The sequence below is a fragment of the Hyla sarda genome, chromosome 6 (assembly GCF_029499605.1).
Source record: "Hyla sarda isolate aHylSar1 chromosome 6, aHylSar1.hap1, whole genome shotgun sequence".
Classification (NCBI taxonomy): Eukaryota; Metazoa; Chordata; class Amphibia; order Anura; family Hylidae; genus Hyla; species Hyla sarda.
Window position 1 is genome coordinate 268,965,826 of NC_079194.1, and position 14,304 is coordinate 268,980,129.

General features: G+C 44.4%; 1 protein-coding gene across 3 annotated transcripts in view; it reads left to right on the forward strand.

Moving 5' to 3' along the window:
* STIP1 (stress induced phosphoprotein 1) overlaps positions 1 to 14,304 on the forward strand; it is an 86,484-nt gene that overhangs the window by 54,279 nt on the left and 17,901 nt on the right. For all 3 annotated transcript variants that reach the window (XM_056527262.1, XM_056527264.1, XM_056527263.1), the window contains 5 exons: positions 2,894 to 3,062; positions 3,338 to 3,464; positions 3,566 to 3,668; positions 3,824 to 3,944; positions 11,595 to 11,691. In XM_056527262.1, the coding sequence (XP_056383237.1) occupies positions 2,894 to 3,062; positions 3,338 to 3,464; positions 3,566 to 3,668; positions 3,824 to 3,944; positions 11,595 to 11,691 (617 nt within the window). The remainder of the gene's footprint in view (positions 1 to 2,893; positions 3,063 to 3,337; positions 3,465 to 3,565; positions 3,669 to 3,823; positions 3,945 to 11,594; positions 11,692 to 14,304) is intronic.

Consider the following 14,304-nt stretch of genomic DNA (forward strand, 5'->3'; position numbering starts at 1 on the left):
AGAGATTCTCTTATTGAAGAACAAGTTATAATTTATGTTATGATCACTATTTCCTAGGTGTCCTTCTACCTGCACATTAGTTACTCTATCAGGTCTGTTGGTTAATTGGTTAAGTCTAGTAGGGCGCCCCCTCTGGTCGGGTTCTGTACCATTGGGGACAGATAATTGTCTTTAGCTATAGTCAGAAACATGTTTCCTTTATGAGATTCACAGGTCTCAGTTTCCCAGTTTATATCATGATAGTTAAAGTCCCCCATTATTATCACCTCATTTTGATTTGCTGCCTTGTTTATTTGCTTCAGTAGTTGATCTTCTACCTCTTCCATTATGTTTGGCGGTTTATAACAAACCCCTACCCGAATTTTTTTTTTTTAAATCTCCATATATTTCTACCCATAATGACTCCACATTAACGTTTCCCTCCCATATATCCTCCCGCAGTGCGGCCTTCAGACTGGACTTTACATAAAGACAAACTCCTCCCCCTTTCTGTTTTGTCCGATCCTTCCTGAATAGATTATATCCCTGTATGTTGACCGCCCAGTCACAGCTATCGTCCAACCAAGTCTCTGTTATACCCACTGTCATAATTTTCTTCAGACCTCAACCACTCCAGTTCCTCTGTTTTATTGCACAGACTTCTAGCAATAGTCGTCATGCAATACAATGGTGTATGATTTTTCATCCTATGAAGCCTATCCCTATTAACTATTCTAACCCCTCCCTCCGCTCCACCTCCAGGTGTATTAATACCCCCTCTACGTTGTAGGTTCCCTCCCCCCCAGTCCCTAGTTTAAACACTCCTCTACCCTTTTAGCCATCTTCTCCCCAAGCACGGCTGCACCCTCCCTATTGAGGTGCAGCCCGTCCCTACGATAGAGCCGGTAACCGACAGCGAAGTCGGCCTAGTTCTCCATGAACCCAAACCCCTCCTTCCTACAGCAGCTTCTGAGCCACTTATTTACCTCCCTGATCTCCCACTGCCTCTCTGGTGTGGCTTGTGGTATAGGTAATATTTCAGAAAATATTACCTTGGAGGTCCTTGCCTTAAGCTTGCAGCCTAAGTCCCTGAAATCATTTTTAAGGACACTCCACCTACCTCTTACTTTATCATTGGTGCCAATATGTACTATGACTGCTGGATCCTCTCCAGCCCCACCCAGCAACCTGTCAACACTATCCGCGATGTGCCGAACTCGAGCGCCAGGAAGACAACACACTGTTTGGCGATCCCGGTCTTTGTGACAGATTGCCCTTTCTGTTCCCCTAATAATTGAGTCCCCCAGTACCAGTACCTGTCTGGCCTGCCCTGCACTCCTCCCTCCCTCCTTACTGGAGCAGACACCCCCCCTGGCGGTCAGAGGCAGTATCTTGCTGCAGTACTGCTAGCTCTGAAATGGCATCCCCCTCATCTGCCAACTGGGCAAACTTGTTGGGGTGTTCCAGTTCAGGACTAGCCTCCCTGACACTTTTCCCTCTACTGCGTTTTCTTACTGTAATCCAGCTAGCTGCCTGACTGTCCTGCAACTCCGTCCAACTATCCTCCCCCACCTCTACCCCAGAGATTACTTGCTCAGTGAGCAGGAGACTCCTCTCCAAGTTGTCAATGCTTCTCAGTGTTGCCAGTCGCTCCTCTATATCCAGGATCTGGGCTTCTAAATGAGCAACTCGCACACATCTCTCACAACAATATGCACCCTCAAACTGCTGTTCAAGGATGGCATACACTGTGCAAGATGTGCACTGGGCTGCATTTTCCAACATGGAGGCCATAATAGATTTGGGGATTGCAAGTATTAACAGAGTAAAAAAGAAAAATATTTCAATTAAACTCCCCGAATTCAAAGTTCCTTAAATTTTAAGTCACTCTCACTTCTAAACGTACTCACTTGTATACGTCACACTTGTATACAGACACACAATCACTAGCTCAGACAATCGCTAGATAAACTTAATTTTATAGTTATAAAAAAAAAATAAAAAATAAAAAAAAAAAAATATATATATATATATATATATATATATATATATATATATATATATATATATATATATATATATATATATATATATATATGTGTATATATATATATATGTATATATATAATTTTTTTTTTTTTTTTTTTTTTTTTTATTATAAAATATTCCTAAAATCATAGGTTTTTAATCAGGCCACTAGGCCAAATATTAGAGTACCTGTCATGAGCACGATACATTTTATAATCTTCTCAGTTCACTCCCTCATCGTAACCCACCACCTGCCCTTATTTACATTTTTTTTTTTTGTTTTGTAGTTTTGGTTAATAACTTTTTTTTTTTTTTTTTTTGAAAAAAAAAAAAAAAAAAAAAATAACATAAAGCCAAAACAACAAAGTAAAGAGACATAAATGGGTAGCGCAGTACCCAAGGTGTCATCAATAAAGAGCTAGGTGTCGCCAGTAGTTTCCAAGTCCTATGAAGAATGACCTCTGCGCAGGTCACAAATCATGGCTTAAAGTTTATCCGTTGAAGTCAATAGGGTCTGCTTCAGTCCCCCAATATTATGGTGCTCATTTAAAGTTAAGGTGTTTTTGTTTGGTTTTTCTGATTTGCAGCTAGGTATTTTAAGTGTCTTTTTCTATCTAATGGTGTCATTTTTCACTATAGTGCTGTATCCATCTCTTCCCAACAGTCTCATCATATCGAGAACGGAGCCTAGTTTTAGACTAAGTCAGAATGAATACTGCAAGATTTAAGGATTATTTTATAATATAGATAAGAGAATCTCTGTCATTCATTTTTGGTGATTTTTTTTTTCAAATTATACTAACACTTAATTGAAGCAATGTTATTTTCCAATGATGGTTAGATAAATCGGTCAATTCATGATAAAAAATGTATTTGAAATTTTCAGGAAGCTGCAAGATCCAAGGGTCATGACAACACTTAGTGTATTACTTGGAGTGGATCTTGGCAGCGTTGATGATGAGGAAGAGGAACCTCCCGCACCACCTCCCCCTCAGCCTAAGAAAGAAACGAAGCCAGAGCCAATGGAAGAAGACCTCCCAGAAAACAAAAAACAGGTCAGTATGGATTAGAAATAATTTTACTGCCAGCTCATATTATATCACAAGAACTTTGACCACCTCATTAAGTCCTTTTCCTTGCCATGCTTTCTCCAGTAAGGCATGAAATGGATACCTAGCAATAAAGGTGTTTGTTTTGCCTTTCTTCAGAAACTGCACCACATTTGTCTGTGGGCTTTGTCTGGTATTGCATACACCCCTCAATGACCCCCTGCTTTTATGAGTAATATGATTTAACATACCAATATTTCAAAGTATCTTATTGCCATTAGGCTCAAAAACAGAAGGAGCTTGGCAATGAAGCCTACAAGAAGAAAGATTTTGAAACGGCACTAAAGCACTATGCTCAAGCCCGGGAACTTGACTCTACTAACATGACTTATATTACGAATCAGGCAGGTACGTTTCAGACTCGGTCAACTTTGACAATTATGTTGTGTTCATTTGAAACGTAAATTATATTTCAAACAGTTTCTCACTATTCTTCACTTGTTATCCAGCTGTATACTTTGAACAAGGGGATTATACTAGGTGCAGAGAGCTGTGCGAAACAGCTATTGAAGTAGGAAGAGAAAATCGTGAAGACTATAGACAAATAGCCAAGTGAGTCCAATGGCATGAGCTGAAGTCTTTTCATAACTGCAAAAATGTTGCTGTTTACACATTATTTTTTTTTCTCTTTCTAAACGTGACAGAAATATTGTAGTGATTATATCAAAATCTTTTGTGCACTAAGTTTCTTTTCCTTCTATCTGCAGAGCTTATGCTCGTATTGGAAACTCCTATTATAAAGAAGAAAAGTACAAGGAAGCAATTCAGTTTTTCAACAAATCTCTGGCAGAGCACAGAACACCAGAAGTTCTCAAGAAATGTCAGCAGGTCTGTATAAAATTGTGTAAATCTAAGTATTTCATATGAGTTGGTCTCTCTATGTGTGGCCTGTTGATAAATTTGTGTGAGGAAAAAGGTTGGTGCTGTGTTCTAGCATTTTTTTTCCAAAACTTTTTCATAGATTGATATGAATGTATGTCCATGCTTTCTGAATTGTATCAGCCAAAGTGCAGGGACTTAAAGCAGTAAATCCAGACATGTCCAAAGTTTAAACCACATTGTGATCAGAATCGCTTCACCCAGCTATAAGGCTTGATTGCAGCTATAAGGCTTGATTGTAGCAGGTCTTAGGACTGACATCTCAAGGAAGCTAAACTTTGACATGGGTGACATATCGACCTTTTTATATAACACAAACTTTCTCTATCGGCTCCATTGGGGGACACAGACCTTGGGTATATGCTGTTGTTGCTAGGAGACTTGACACTAAGGAAACCAAAAAAATCGGCTCCTCCCAGCTGGATATACCCGCCTAGAGAGCCTGAGGTAATCAGTTTAAGCTTAGTGTCGCAGGAGATGGACACTAGTCTGGGGTTCTCCCCAGACTTAGTCTAAATAATTTTTTCCCCCCCCAGAATAGGGACGTTTAGTTTTTCTTCCCTTTTTATTTTCCTTTTTTTCAGGTGGGGACTCGGGAACATAGCATTCACTGTTTCCCCTTTTGCAATTAAGGGGGCACAGGCATCGTGGATGTACTGTCAACCCCCTCTCGCCAACGGCCAGCGGCTGTGGTTAAATCTTATGGGTCCCCCACCTTTCCCTTCTCGTCTCGCTTTTCAAGCCCGGCATGATGCAGGTGACAAAAAAGCTGGCTGAAGGCTTTATGAATGAAGACTTCATTAGGTGAGTTCTTCAGATTGAGGTGAGTATCCCCCCCCCCCCCCTTTTTTTTCTTTCAGGTGCGGGGGCTCGCAACTGCAGGAGACCCCCCTGTTTTGGTCCCACTCCTTTTTTTATTCTATCTAGTTGGGGGTCCCTATTGGGCAAGGACTCACTAACGTTTATTGGGGGCACTTAGGGAATGCAGGGGGCTAAAAGGAGTCAGTGGTGTAGGACTGTGTTTGTTCACTTTTGGCAGTTATTCAGCAGCAGCCGCGGCTGCCTTTTCACTTCATCTTTCCTCTGTTCTCTGGCCGCGTCGTGTGCGACGCGGTCGGGGTGCAGTTTACTTTCACTTTCGCAGCGGCTCGCTGCGCCGGCATTCTCGCTTGCTCCCATTCCCCTGCACTCACATATGCTTCGGGGATGGGAGCGGGCGCCATTATCAGCCAGCATCCTTCTTTTTCGGCAGTTCGTGCCCTTAGGAGAGCGTGGATCTCTTTAGCCAATGGGAACTGTGCAGGGGTCTGTTATCCAGTCAGAGGCGCCTCAGTCTAATCCACCCCCCTCTTTTCTGATTGGTCCGGCCGTCCCTGTCTGTTTTCTCTCTCCTTTCTCATTCCTTTCCTCACAGCAGCGGTGAGGCTGTTTTATTTTACTCATGTCCGAGCCAAGAACTGTTCCTCCCTCTAAACAGGTACCTGGGGCCCTGGTCACCTACTATTCTTGTAAGGGCTGCAACTCCAAAATGCCTGGGTCTGCTCTACCCACTTGTTCCACCTGCACCTCCTGACCCTCCTGGTATTCCTATTCAGGATGCTTCCCCAGACCCAGTGGGCTCTGCTGCCCCTCCAATAGGGGTGTCTTCCCTCTTTCAGTCTTTCTGACTTGGTGCAGGTCTCCCGCTCCGTGGTGACTGCCTTAGAGAGGTCTTCCTTACACCGTTCCCCTAGAGAGCCGCGCTCTCCCTCACCCTATTTTAAACGCTCTCACAGTCGTAATAGGGGTCATTCCTCTGACTCCTCTCCGGAGTCTTTGTACAGACGTAGGTGCTCCTCCTCATGGGCACCGTCCCTCTGCTACGTCTTCCAGCAAGTGTCTTTCTTCTAGAAGACTCTCCCAGAGTCGCCGTTCTGAGTCTCCAGTAATGAGGCTGCTTCTGTCTGACTCAGAAGACCACGCAGATATGACAGATACGGTGGACTCATTGGTTTCGGCCATAAGATACACCTTTCACCTAGAGGACCCAGGAACTTCGGACGCTGTCCCAGAAGTTTCCTTTTATCGTGCCCGTCCGGCACCCAAAATTTTCAGCTCCCATGCTGAATTTGAAGCCTTGCTAGAGTCTGCCTGGAGGCACACTGACAAGAGGTTTCAAGAAATAAAGAAGGTTCAAGCGCGTTATCCCTTTGCTAAGGACCTTATGGCCCGGTGGACCTCATCTCCTACGGTGGACCCACCAGTCTCCCGTCTATTTAAGACCACTACCCTACCTTTGTCCGATGCTGCATCCTTTAAGGATCCAGCGGACAAAAAGGTGGAGACCTTGGCTAAATTTGCCTTTGAGGCTACGGGTTCATCTCTTCTCCCTACCTTTTGCCTCGGCTTGGGTTTCCAGGGCCCTTGCGATTTGGGTTTCCCAGCTCCGCCAGGGCATTTCTTCTGGGGCTTCCTCGGAAGAACTGGCCGATTTTAATTCTCCTGCTTTCTTAAGCGGGAGATTTTCTATGTTCTGCTTCCATGCAGTCGGCCCGCTGTGCTGCTTTTGCCATGGGTAACCTTGTGGCTCTCCATAGATCTGCGTGGCTCAAAGCCTGGGATGCGGATGCAGCCTCTAAAAAGTCTCTCTGAGCTTCCTTTTACTGGCTCTCGGCTTTTTGGTAAGCGCCTAGACAAGCTCATTTTGGAAGCCACGGGAGGGAAGAGTTCCTTATTACCTCAAAATAAGGCCCGTAGTACTACCCCCCGCCGTAAATCTACCTCCTTTCGGACCTTCTGGGTAAAGAAGGGGACTAGGCAGACGCCTTCTCGGGACAAGGCTCCCTTCTTCCGGACTCGCCCATCCTGGAAATCGGATAACCGTTCAGGCCGCTTTGCGCACAAGGCGGGTACCCCCACCCGTGGATTTTTCTCAGGTTGAGGGTGCGTTTGTTACTCTTCCGGGACGTCTGGACCACACATGTGCTGGACTCCCTTGGTCAGATGTGGTGTCCAACGGTTACTGGATCGAGTTTGCATCTCTTCCAAAGGATTGCTTTTTCCTTTCCCGAGCTCCGCGATCTCCCTCTCTGGCAAAGGCCTTTTGGGGTGTGCTTCAGTCCCTCCTCATTCAGGGGGTCATTGTCCCGGTTCCTCCCAGGGAACGCTTTCGAGGTTTTTATTCCAACCTCTCTGTAGTTCCCAAAAAAGGGGGTTCGGTACGCCCAATATTGGATCTAAAGCTCCTCAACAGGCATCTCCTCCTGCGCCACTTACGCATGGAGTCTCTCCGTTCGGTTGTGGCAACCATGGGTCAGGGGGGAGTTTCTTTCCTCAGTGGACATCAGGGACGCCTACCTCCATGTTCCGATTTTTTATTTATTTATTTATTTATTTATTTATTTTTATTTTTTCCCGGGACACCAGCGGTTCCTCCAATTTGCTGACCCGGAGGGACATTTCCAGTTTGTGGCTCTCCCCTTCGGCCTGGCCACAGCTCCGAGGCTATTCACCAAGGTCCTTGTGCCGGTGATCGGCCTGCTACGGACAAGGGGGGGGGGGTCTCGGTGATCCCTTACTTGGACGACCTTCTCATCAAGGCTCTGTCCAGGACCAAGAATCTGGAGAGCCTCGCCCTCACTCTTCAGGCCCGGTCTCTCTTCGGTTGGTTGGTCACTCCCCACATTTAGTCTTTCACGTTCTTGTCACCTGCATCTCAAAAATATTTCAAGAATCTGCCCGTTTCTCACTACTGAAACTGCTAAAACTCTCATTATTGCTTTGCTTCACTCCCGCCTTGACTACTGTAACTCTTTACTAATAGGCCTTCCTTTCTCCAAACTCTCTCCTCTCCAGTCCATCCTTAATGCCGCAGCCAGACTCATCTTCCTCTCCAGCTGCTACACAGACTCCTCCTCCCTGTGCCAGTCACTACACTGGTTACCAATTCAGTCCAGAATACAGTACAAAATCCTCAGTCTCACACACAAAGCTTTCCACAATGCTGCACCTCCCTACATCTCCTCTCTCATCTCTGTCTACCATCCTACACGTTCTCTCCGATCTGCTAATGACCTCACACTAACATCTTCTATAATCCGAACTTCTCACTCCTGTCTCCAAGACTTCACTCGTGCTGCATCGGTTCTCTGGAATGCTATCCCTCAATCCCTCAGACTCAACAACATCCATAGTTTCAAATGTGTCTTAAAAACACATCTCTTCAGACAGGCCTATAACATTCTCAAATTGGCCCCAACATATCCCCACACCTCTCCCCACACCTCTTGTTTGAATAGTTATTGTGTAATTTTATGTCTGATACTTGTCTTTGTTTGTACCCCATAATTGTAAGCGCTGCGGAATCTGTAGGTGAATTTCCATGTTTTAATTAGTTGCCTTTAAAGGTTAAGTTTTACTGGATACCTCACCCAGGAGCTGGACCCCCTCCACTTCTTTTTCTCAGTTTCACGGGGAGTGGCGGCTCCCTGCCTCCGTGCTCCGGGACTATTGCCTGATGCTTGACACATATGGACTTTGGTGAGCTGATCTATTCCTCTGTGTTTCTCTGCTATATAAATATAGTCCAACCTATCCCCCACTCAGTCCCTGGTTTTTCTGGGACTTGGGTTCGACACCCGGTCCACACGAGTTCACCTCCCGTCAGACAAGCGGTTGACCCTTCTCTCAGGGGTTCGTATACTCAGGAACCCCCTCCCCAGTGTCCATTCGGTTTTGCATGGAAGTCCTGGGTCGGATGGTGGTGGCCATGGAGGCCATTCCCTTCGCTCAGTTTCATTTTCGACCCCCTTCAACTTGCGATTCTATCCCGGTGGGACAGGTCTCCATTGTCCCTCGATCGCAAGATTGTACTTCCTCGGACATCTCGCCGCTCCCTTCTGTGGTGGCTCCGCTCTCCCCTGCTTCTTGAGGGGCGCTCCTTCCTGCCCCTCCATTGGCTGGTTGTCACGACGGATGCCAGCCTTTCGGGTTGGGGGGGTGTTTTCCGAGATCGGACAGTTCAGGTCCTTTGGTCTCCCAGGGAGACACTCTTCCCGATCAACATCTTAGAACTGAAGGCAATCTACCTTTGCCTGTTACATTGGGAGAGCCTTCTCCAGGGCCGCCCAGTTCGTGTCCAGTCGGACAACTCCACTGCGGTGGCATACATCAATCGCCAGGGCGGCACCCGCAGTTTGGCGGCGATGGACGAAGTTTCCAAGATCCTTCTCTGGGTGGAGCTCAGGGTTCCGGCCATCACATCCCAGGCGTAAACAATTGGGAAGTGGTCTTCCTGAGCCGGGCCTCTCCCGACCCCGGCGAGTGGTCCGTTGATCCGGAGGTATTCGCAGAGATTTGCGGCCTCTGGGGAACTCCAGATGTGGACCTCTTTGCATCCCGCCACAACCAGAAGGTTCCCCTCTTTGTGTCGAAGTCGCGGGACCCCCGTGCTCTGGCAGCGGATGCACTGGTAATTCCTTGGTCGGGGTTCGTCCTTCCTTATTTGTTCCCTCCTCTTCCTCTCCTTCCTGGGGTCCTGAGGAAGCTCAGAGCGGAGAACATTCCTGCCATTCTTGTAGCTCCAGATTGGCCTTGGAGGGCATGGTACGCCAACGTCGTCCGGCTCCTGGACGACGTTCCGCTTCGTCCAGACCTTCTCTCTCGGGGTCCCCTGTGCCACCCCAATTTACTGTCGCTGCATTTGACGGAGTGGCGGTTGAGACCGCGGTACTAAGGGCCCGTGGCTTCTCAACACAGGTGATTCGCACCATGCTCAAGGCACGCAATCCCTCTTCCGCAAGGATTTTCCACCTTACCTGGCGGTATTTTCGTTGGTGCGAATCTCAATCTCTTTCTCCAGTCGTGTTCTCCCTTCCTCGACTTCTTTCATCTTTGCATCAGGGCTGGAACAACCTTTAGCTCTCAGCTCTTTAAAGGGTCAAGTTTCTGCCCTTTCCATTCTTTTCCAACACCCTCTGGCATCTGATGTTCGGACCTTTCTTCAAGGAGTGGCCCACGCCGCTCCTCCTTACAGGTCTCCTACTCCTCCTTGGGATCTTAATTTGGTCCTTGGCGCACTACAGGGAGGTTTCCCTTAGTCTCCTTTCCTGGAAGGTGGCGTTACTTATGGCAATTACCTCCATCAGACGGGTTTCGGAGTTGGCGGCTCTTTCTTGCCGCTCTCCCTTTCCAATTGTCCATCAGATCAAAGTTTTTTTTCGTCCGGTTCCTTCTTTCTTGCCTAAGGTGGTTACTAACTTCCACCTTTAATGAGGTTATCGTCCTTTTGTCCCACTCCATCTCATCCCGGGGAGCGTTTGCTTCATAAACTTGATGTGGTACAGGCGGTGCGTACCTACCTCTCTGTTACGTCGTCTTTTCGTCAGTGTGATTCCTTTTGTTCTTACGGACGGTCACCGTCCCCGCCTGCAACACCTTCACGGTCCCAGACTCAGCCTCCGCGGATCCAAAAGGTATGAACCTGCGTTCTGTCGGAGCTTCCTGGGCTCTTCATAAGAGCTTCAGCCTCTCAAGTCTGTAAGGCGGCTACCTGGTCGTCCTTGTGCACACTTTTTTACTAAATTCTACCAGGTTCATACCTTTTGGATCCGCGGATGCTAGTCTGGGCCGTAAGGTGTTGCAGGCGGCGGTGGCCCAGCCTGCCCCTTGATTGTTTTCTGTGCCCACCCTAGGGACTGCTTTGGTACGTCCCAAGGTCTGTGTCCCCCACCAATGGAGCCGATAGAGAAAAAGGGATTTTTGTCTTATCATAAAATCCTTTCCTTGGAGGATCCATTGGGGGACACAGCTCCTGCCCTTTCTTTGGTGTTTTTGGTTACCTGTCCGGGGGGGCGGGTTCAGTTAATTTTTTTGTTCTGGTTACCTCGGACTGGTCTTGGTTTTCTGCCTCTCGGTCCTCTACTACTGCATGGGGACTAAACTGACTACCTCAGGCTCTGTAGGCTGGTATATCCTGCTGGGAGGAGCCAACTTTTTTGGTTTCCTTAGTGTCAAGTCTCCTAGCAACATAGCCCAAGGTCTGTGTCCCCCAATGGATCCTCCAAGAAAAAGATTTTATGGTAAGATAAAAATCCCTTTTTTATGCCATTAAACTAGCCTAACTATATTAATGGATCTGTTCCAATGAATATTTATTTAAACTTTCAATAATTTCAAGGAAACCTGTCTAGTTTCATGCTGCCTGAACTACAGACGGGATGAAACCCTAAAAGGCTTCCTTATCACAACAATCTAGAACTCACTCTGAACAACTCATGTTGTCTGGCTGTGAAATGAGGATCGGAGATATCTGGGTGGTCCCTGGGCCTAATTCACAGTCCCAGCCAAAGTTACTACTATGCTTGCTTTTAAATGGCACGGCTGTAAAGGGTGAACCATAGATCGCTGTGAGAGAAGGGAGCCTGTCATTGTTTGTTTAATGCTGTGTGTGGTTCGGGCAGCATGAAACTAGTCACAGGTTTTTTCAGCCTTTGCTGATCCTTGAACTGTTTCAGTGAGGTTTTGATTGTAGTAAATATAAAATCTCTTGTGTGTGATTTGATGGCCATGAATGTTGAACACTGAAATATTTCAAGTGGTTAATCCTTGCTTTATCTGTAGGCAGAGAAAATTCTGAAAGACCAGGAACGCCTAGCATATATAAATCCAGAGCTAGCTCTGGAGGAGAAGAGTAAAGGCAACGAAGCCTTCCAAAAAGGTAAAGGTCCTTTATCTAAATGCATGTTTCAGGTTTTGTTTTATTTTACTATTTTGAAAAAAAGCTTTTTGTAAGAAAATGCGTATGCTTAAAATTAAGTGTCCTCTTCTGACCCCACAATGCTTATTTTTCTGTTTCCTGGGCTGCATGAGGGTTCCTTTTTTTTTTGTTTTGATTGCTTTTTTATTCAAATTTTTTTTTCTCATATCTCAAGTAACAATGTTTATTTACATGTTGTTTTTATTTTTATTTTTTTATTTAAATGGGGGAAAAGGAGTGATTTATTAGGGGTGCCTATATTATTATTATTATTATTTTTTTTATTATTATTATTATATAAAAAAAAAAAAATATATATATATATAATATATATATATATATATATATATATATATATATATATATATATATATATATATATATATATATATATATATATATATTTATATATTTATATATATATATATTTATATATTTATATATATATATATTTATATTATATATATATTTATATTATATATATATTTATATTATATATATATTTATATTATATATATATTTATATTATATATATATTTATATTATATATATATTTATATTATATATATATTAATATAATATATATATTAATATAATATATATATTAATATAATATATATATTAATATAATATATATAATTAATATAATATAATATAATTAATATAATATAATTAATATAATTAATATAATAATTTTTTTTTTTTTTTTTTTTTTTTACTGGCTGTATTCTTGGAGCACTGATCAGACAACAGAGGCAGATAAAGATCCTCCTGTCATCCCAGCTGATCAGGACTCTGCTATTACCCCCCCTCCCCCCCCAAGTGGTTTTTACCTTTTGGGTCCACGGTGCATGCAAGCCTGGAATCCATGCGCATACACAGGCTATGATCTGTTTCCCTGATAGTTCTCTCATAAAATACTAACTGAATATACAAAGGTAACTTATATAATGCTTTGGTTATATTGACCTCCTTCCAACTGTAATATACTTCACGGTGACTGGTCCTATTTAAAGGTACCTGAACCTACATTGGTTCCCAAATTTTTTTTGCCTGGTTCACCCCCATTCCCAAAAATTGTACTCTAATATTAGATACATTTTTGTAATGAATATAGTATAATTCATATGCTTTACTTTACTCCATATCCTCTCCCCAGGCCCTCTGCTCCTCTCCCTATAATCCCAGTCCCACTATTCACAGGTTTTCTCTGATCAGCATTGTTTACTTTTTCCTTTTCACTAGGCCTAGGCCGCCATTAAGATTTCTCCCGTCCAAGACTTGTCTCCACAGAACTAGCCAAACAAACATTATAGGCTCCTTTCTCAAATACAATACCCACCTATTTACAAACTCCTAATGTGTATTTCCCCACACAGTAATAGATCCCGCTTTGTGTGCCCATAAAGTAAGTAGGCCCCTCTGTACCCCTATATCTAGCTGTAGGCCCCCATACTGCCCCCATGTATAGTTTTAACGCACACTAATGCCAGACCAGGGTGAATTATATACTTTTAACTCATAAACCAATAATTTAGTAGTCCAGAATACCACTAAAATGAAATATCTTTATTGAAAATACACACAAGATTAAAATTTTTGTCAGACCTGTTAGGTTGCTATATGAATTGATAGGTTTATAGGTCTTATAAACCTCAGTAATGGCGATTGATACTCTGTGGTGAAACATGTTCAGGGGGGCTGTGTTTTCATTTTAATCATATGTATGTTAGACCAGTACTACTCCACTGACCGTAGGCGCATGGTGTTGAGTTTAAGAATGTCACTTAAGTTTGGCCGGCTGGCCAACACTGTACTGTGAGCTATAATTCACATTAATTTCAGATAGCTACCTAACATGCGTTCATTGTTGATCGCTGTGTAGCTCCCACAATCTTTTTTTTTTTTCTCCATCGGCTCCATTGGGGGGACACAGACCGTGGGTGTATGCTGCGGTCTCTAGGAGGTGTGACACTATGGTAAAAAAAAAAAAAAAAAAAAAAAAGTTGGCTCCTCCCATAAGGATATACCCGCCTTCAGGCCCTGAGGTAATCATCTTAAGCTTAGTGTCTGAAGGAGGTGGACATGGTCTGGAATTATCCAGACCAGGTCTTCTGATTTTTTTTGTTTTCCTAGTATAGGGATGTGTTAGTTTTTCATTCCTTTTTCTTTTCTGTTTTCAGGTGGGGACTCAGGTACTCCGGTTCCCTGTTTCCCCATTGCGAGTGAGGGGGCACAGACATTGTGTATATGCGCTGTTCACCCCCCCCCCCCCCCCCTCGCCAATGGTCAGTGCCTGGGTTGGTACCTCATGGGTCCCGGTCCCCCTTTTTTCCTTGCTCGCGCATAGCAGCCAGGCGTGATGCAGGTAACTAATGCTGACTGAAGACTTCACTGAAGACTCCATTAGGTAAGTTCTTCTGACTGAGGTAAGTACTTTCCCCCCTTTTCTCCTTAGGTACGGACTTGCAACCTCTGGAGACCCCCTGTTTTTGGCCCACCTTTCAGGTTATGGGGCTGGCTTATACAGGGGCTGGATTTTTATTCTGGGGAGCAGTGGCATTTCAGGGGGCA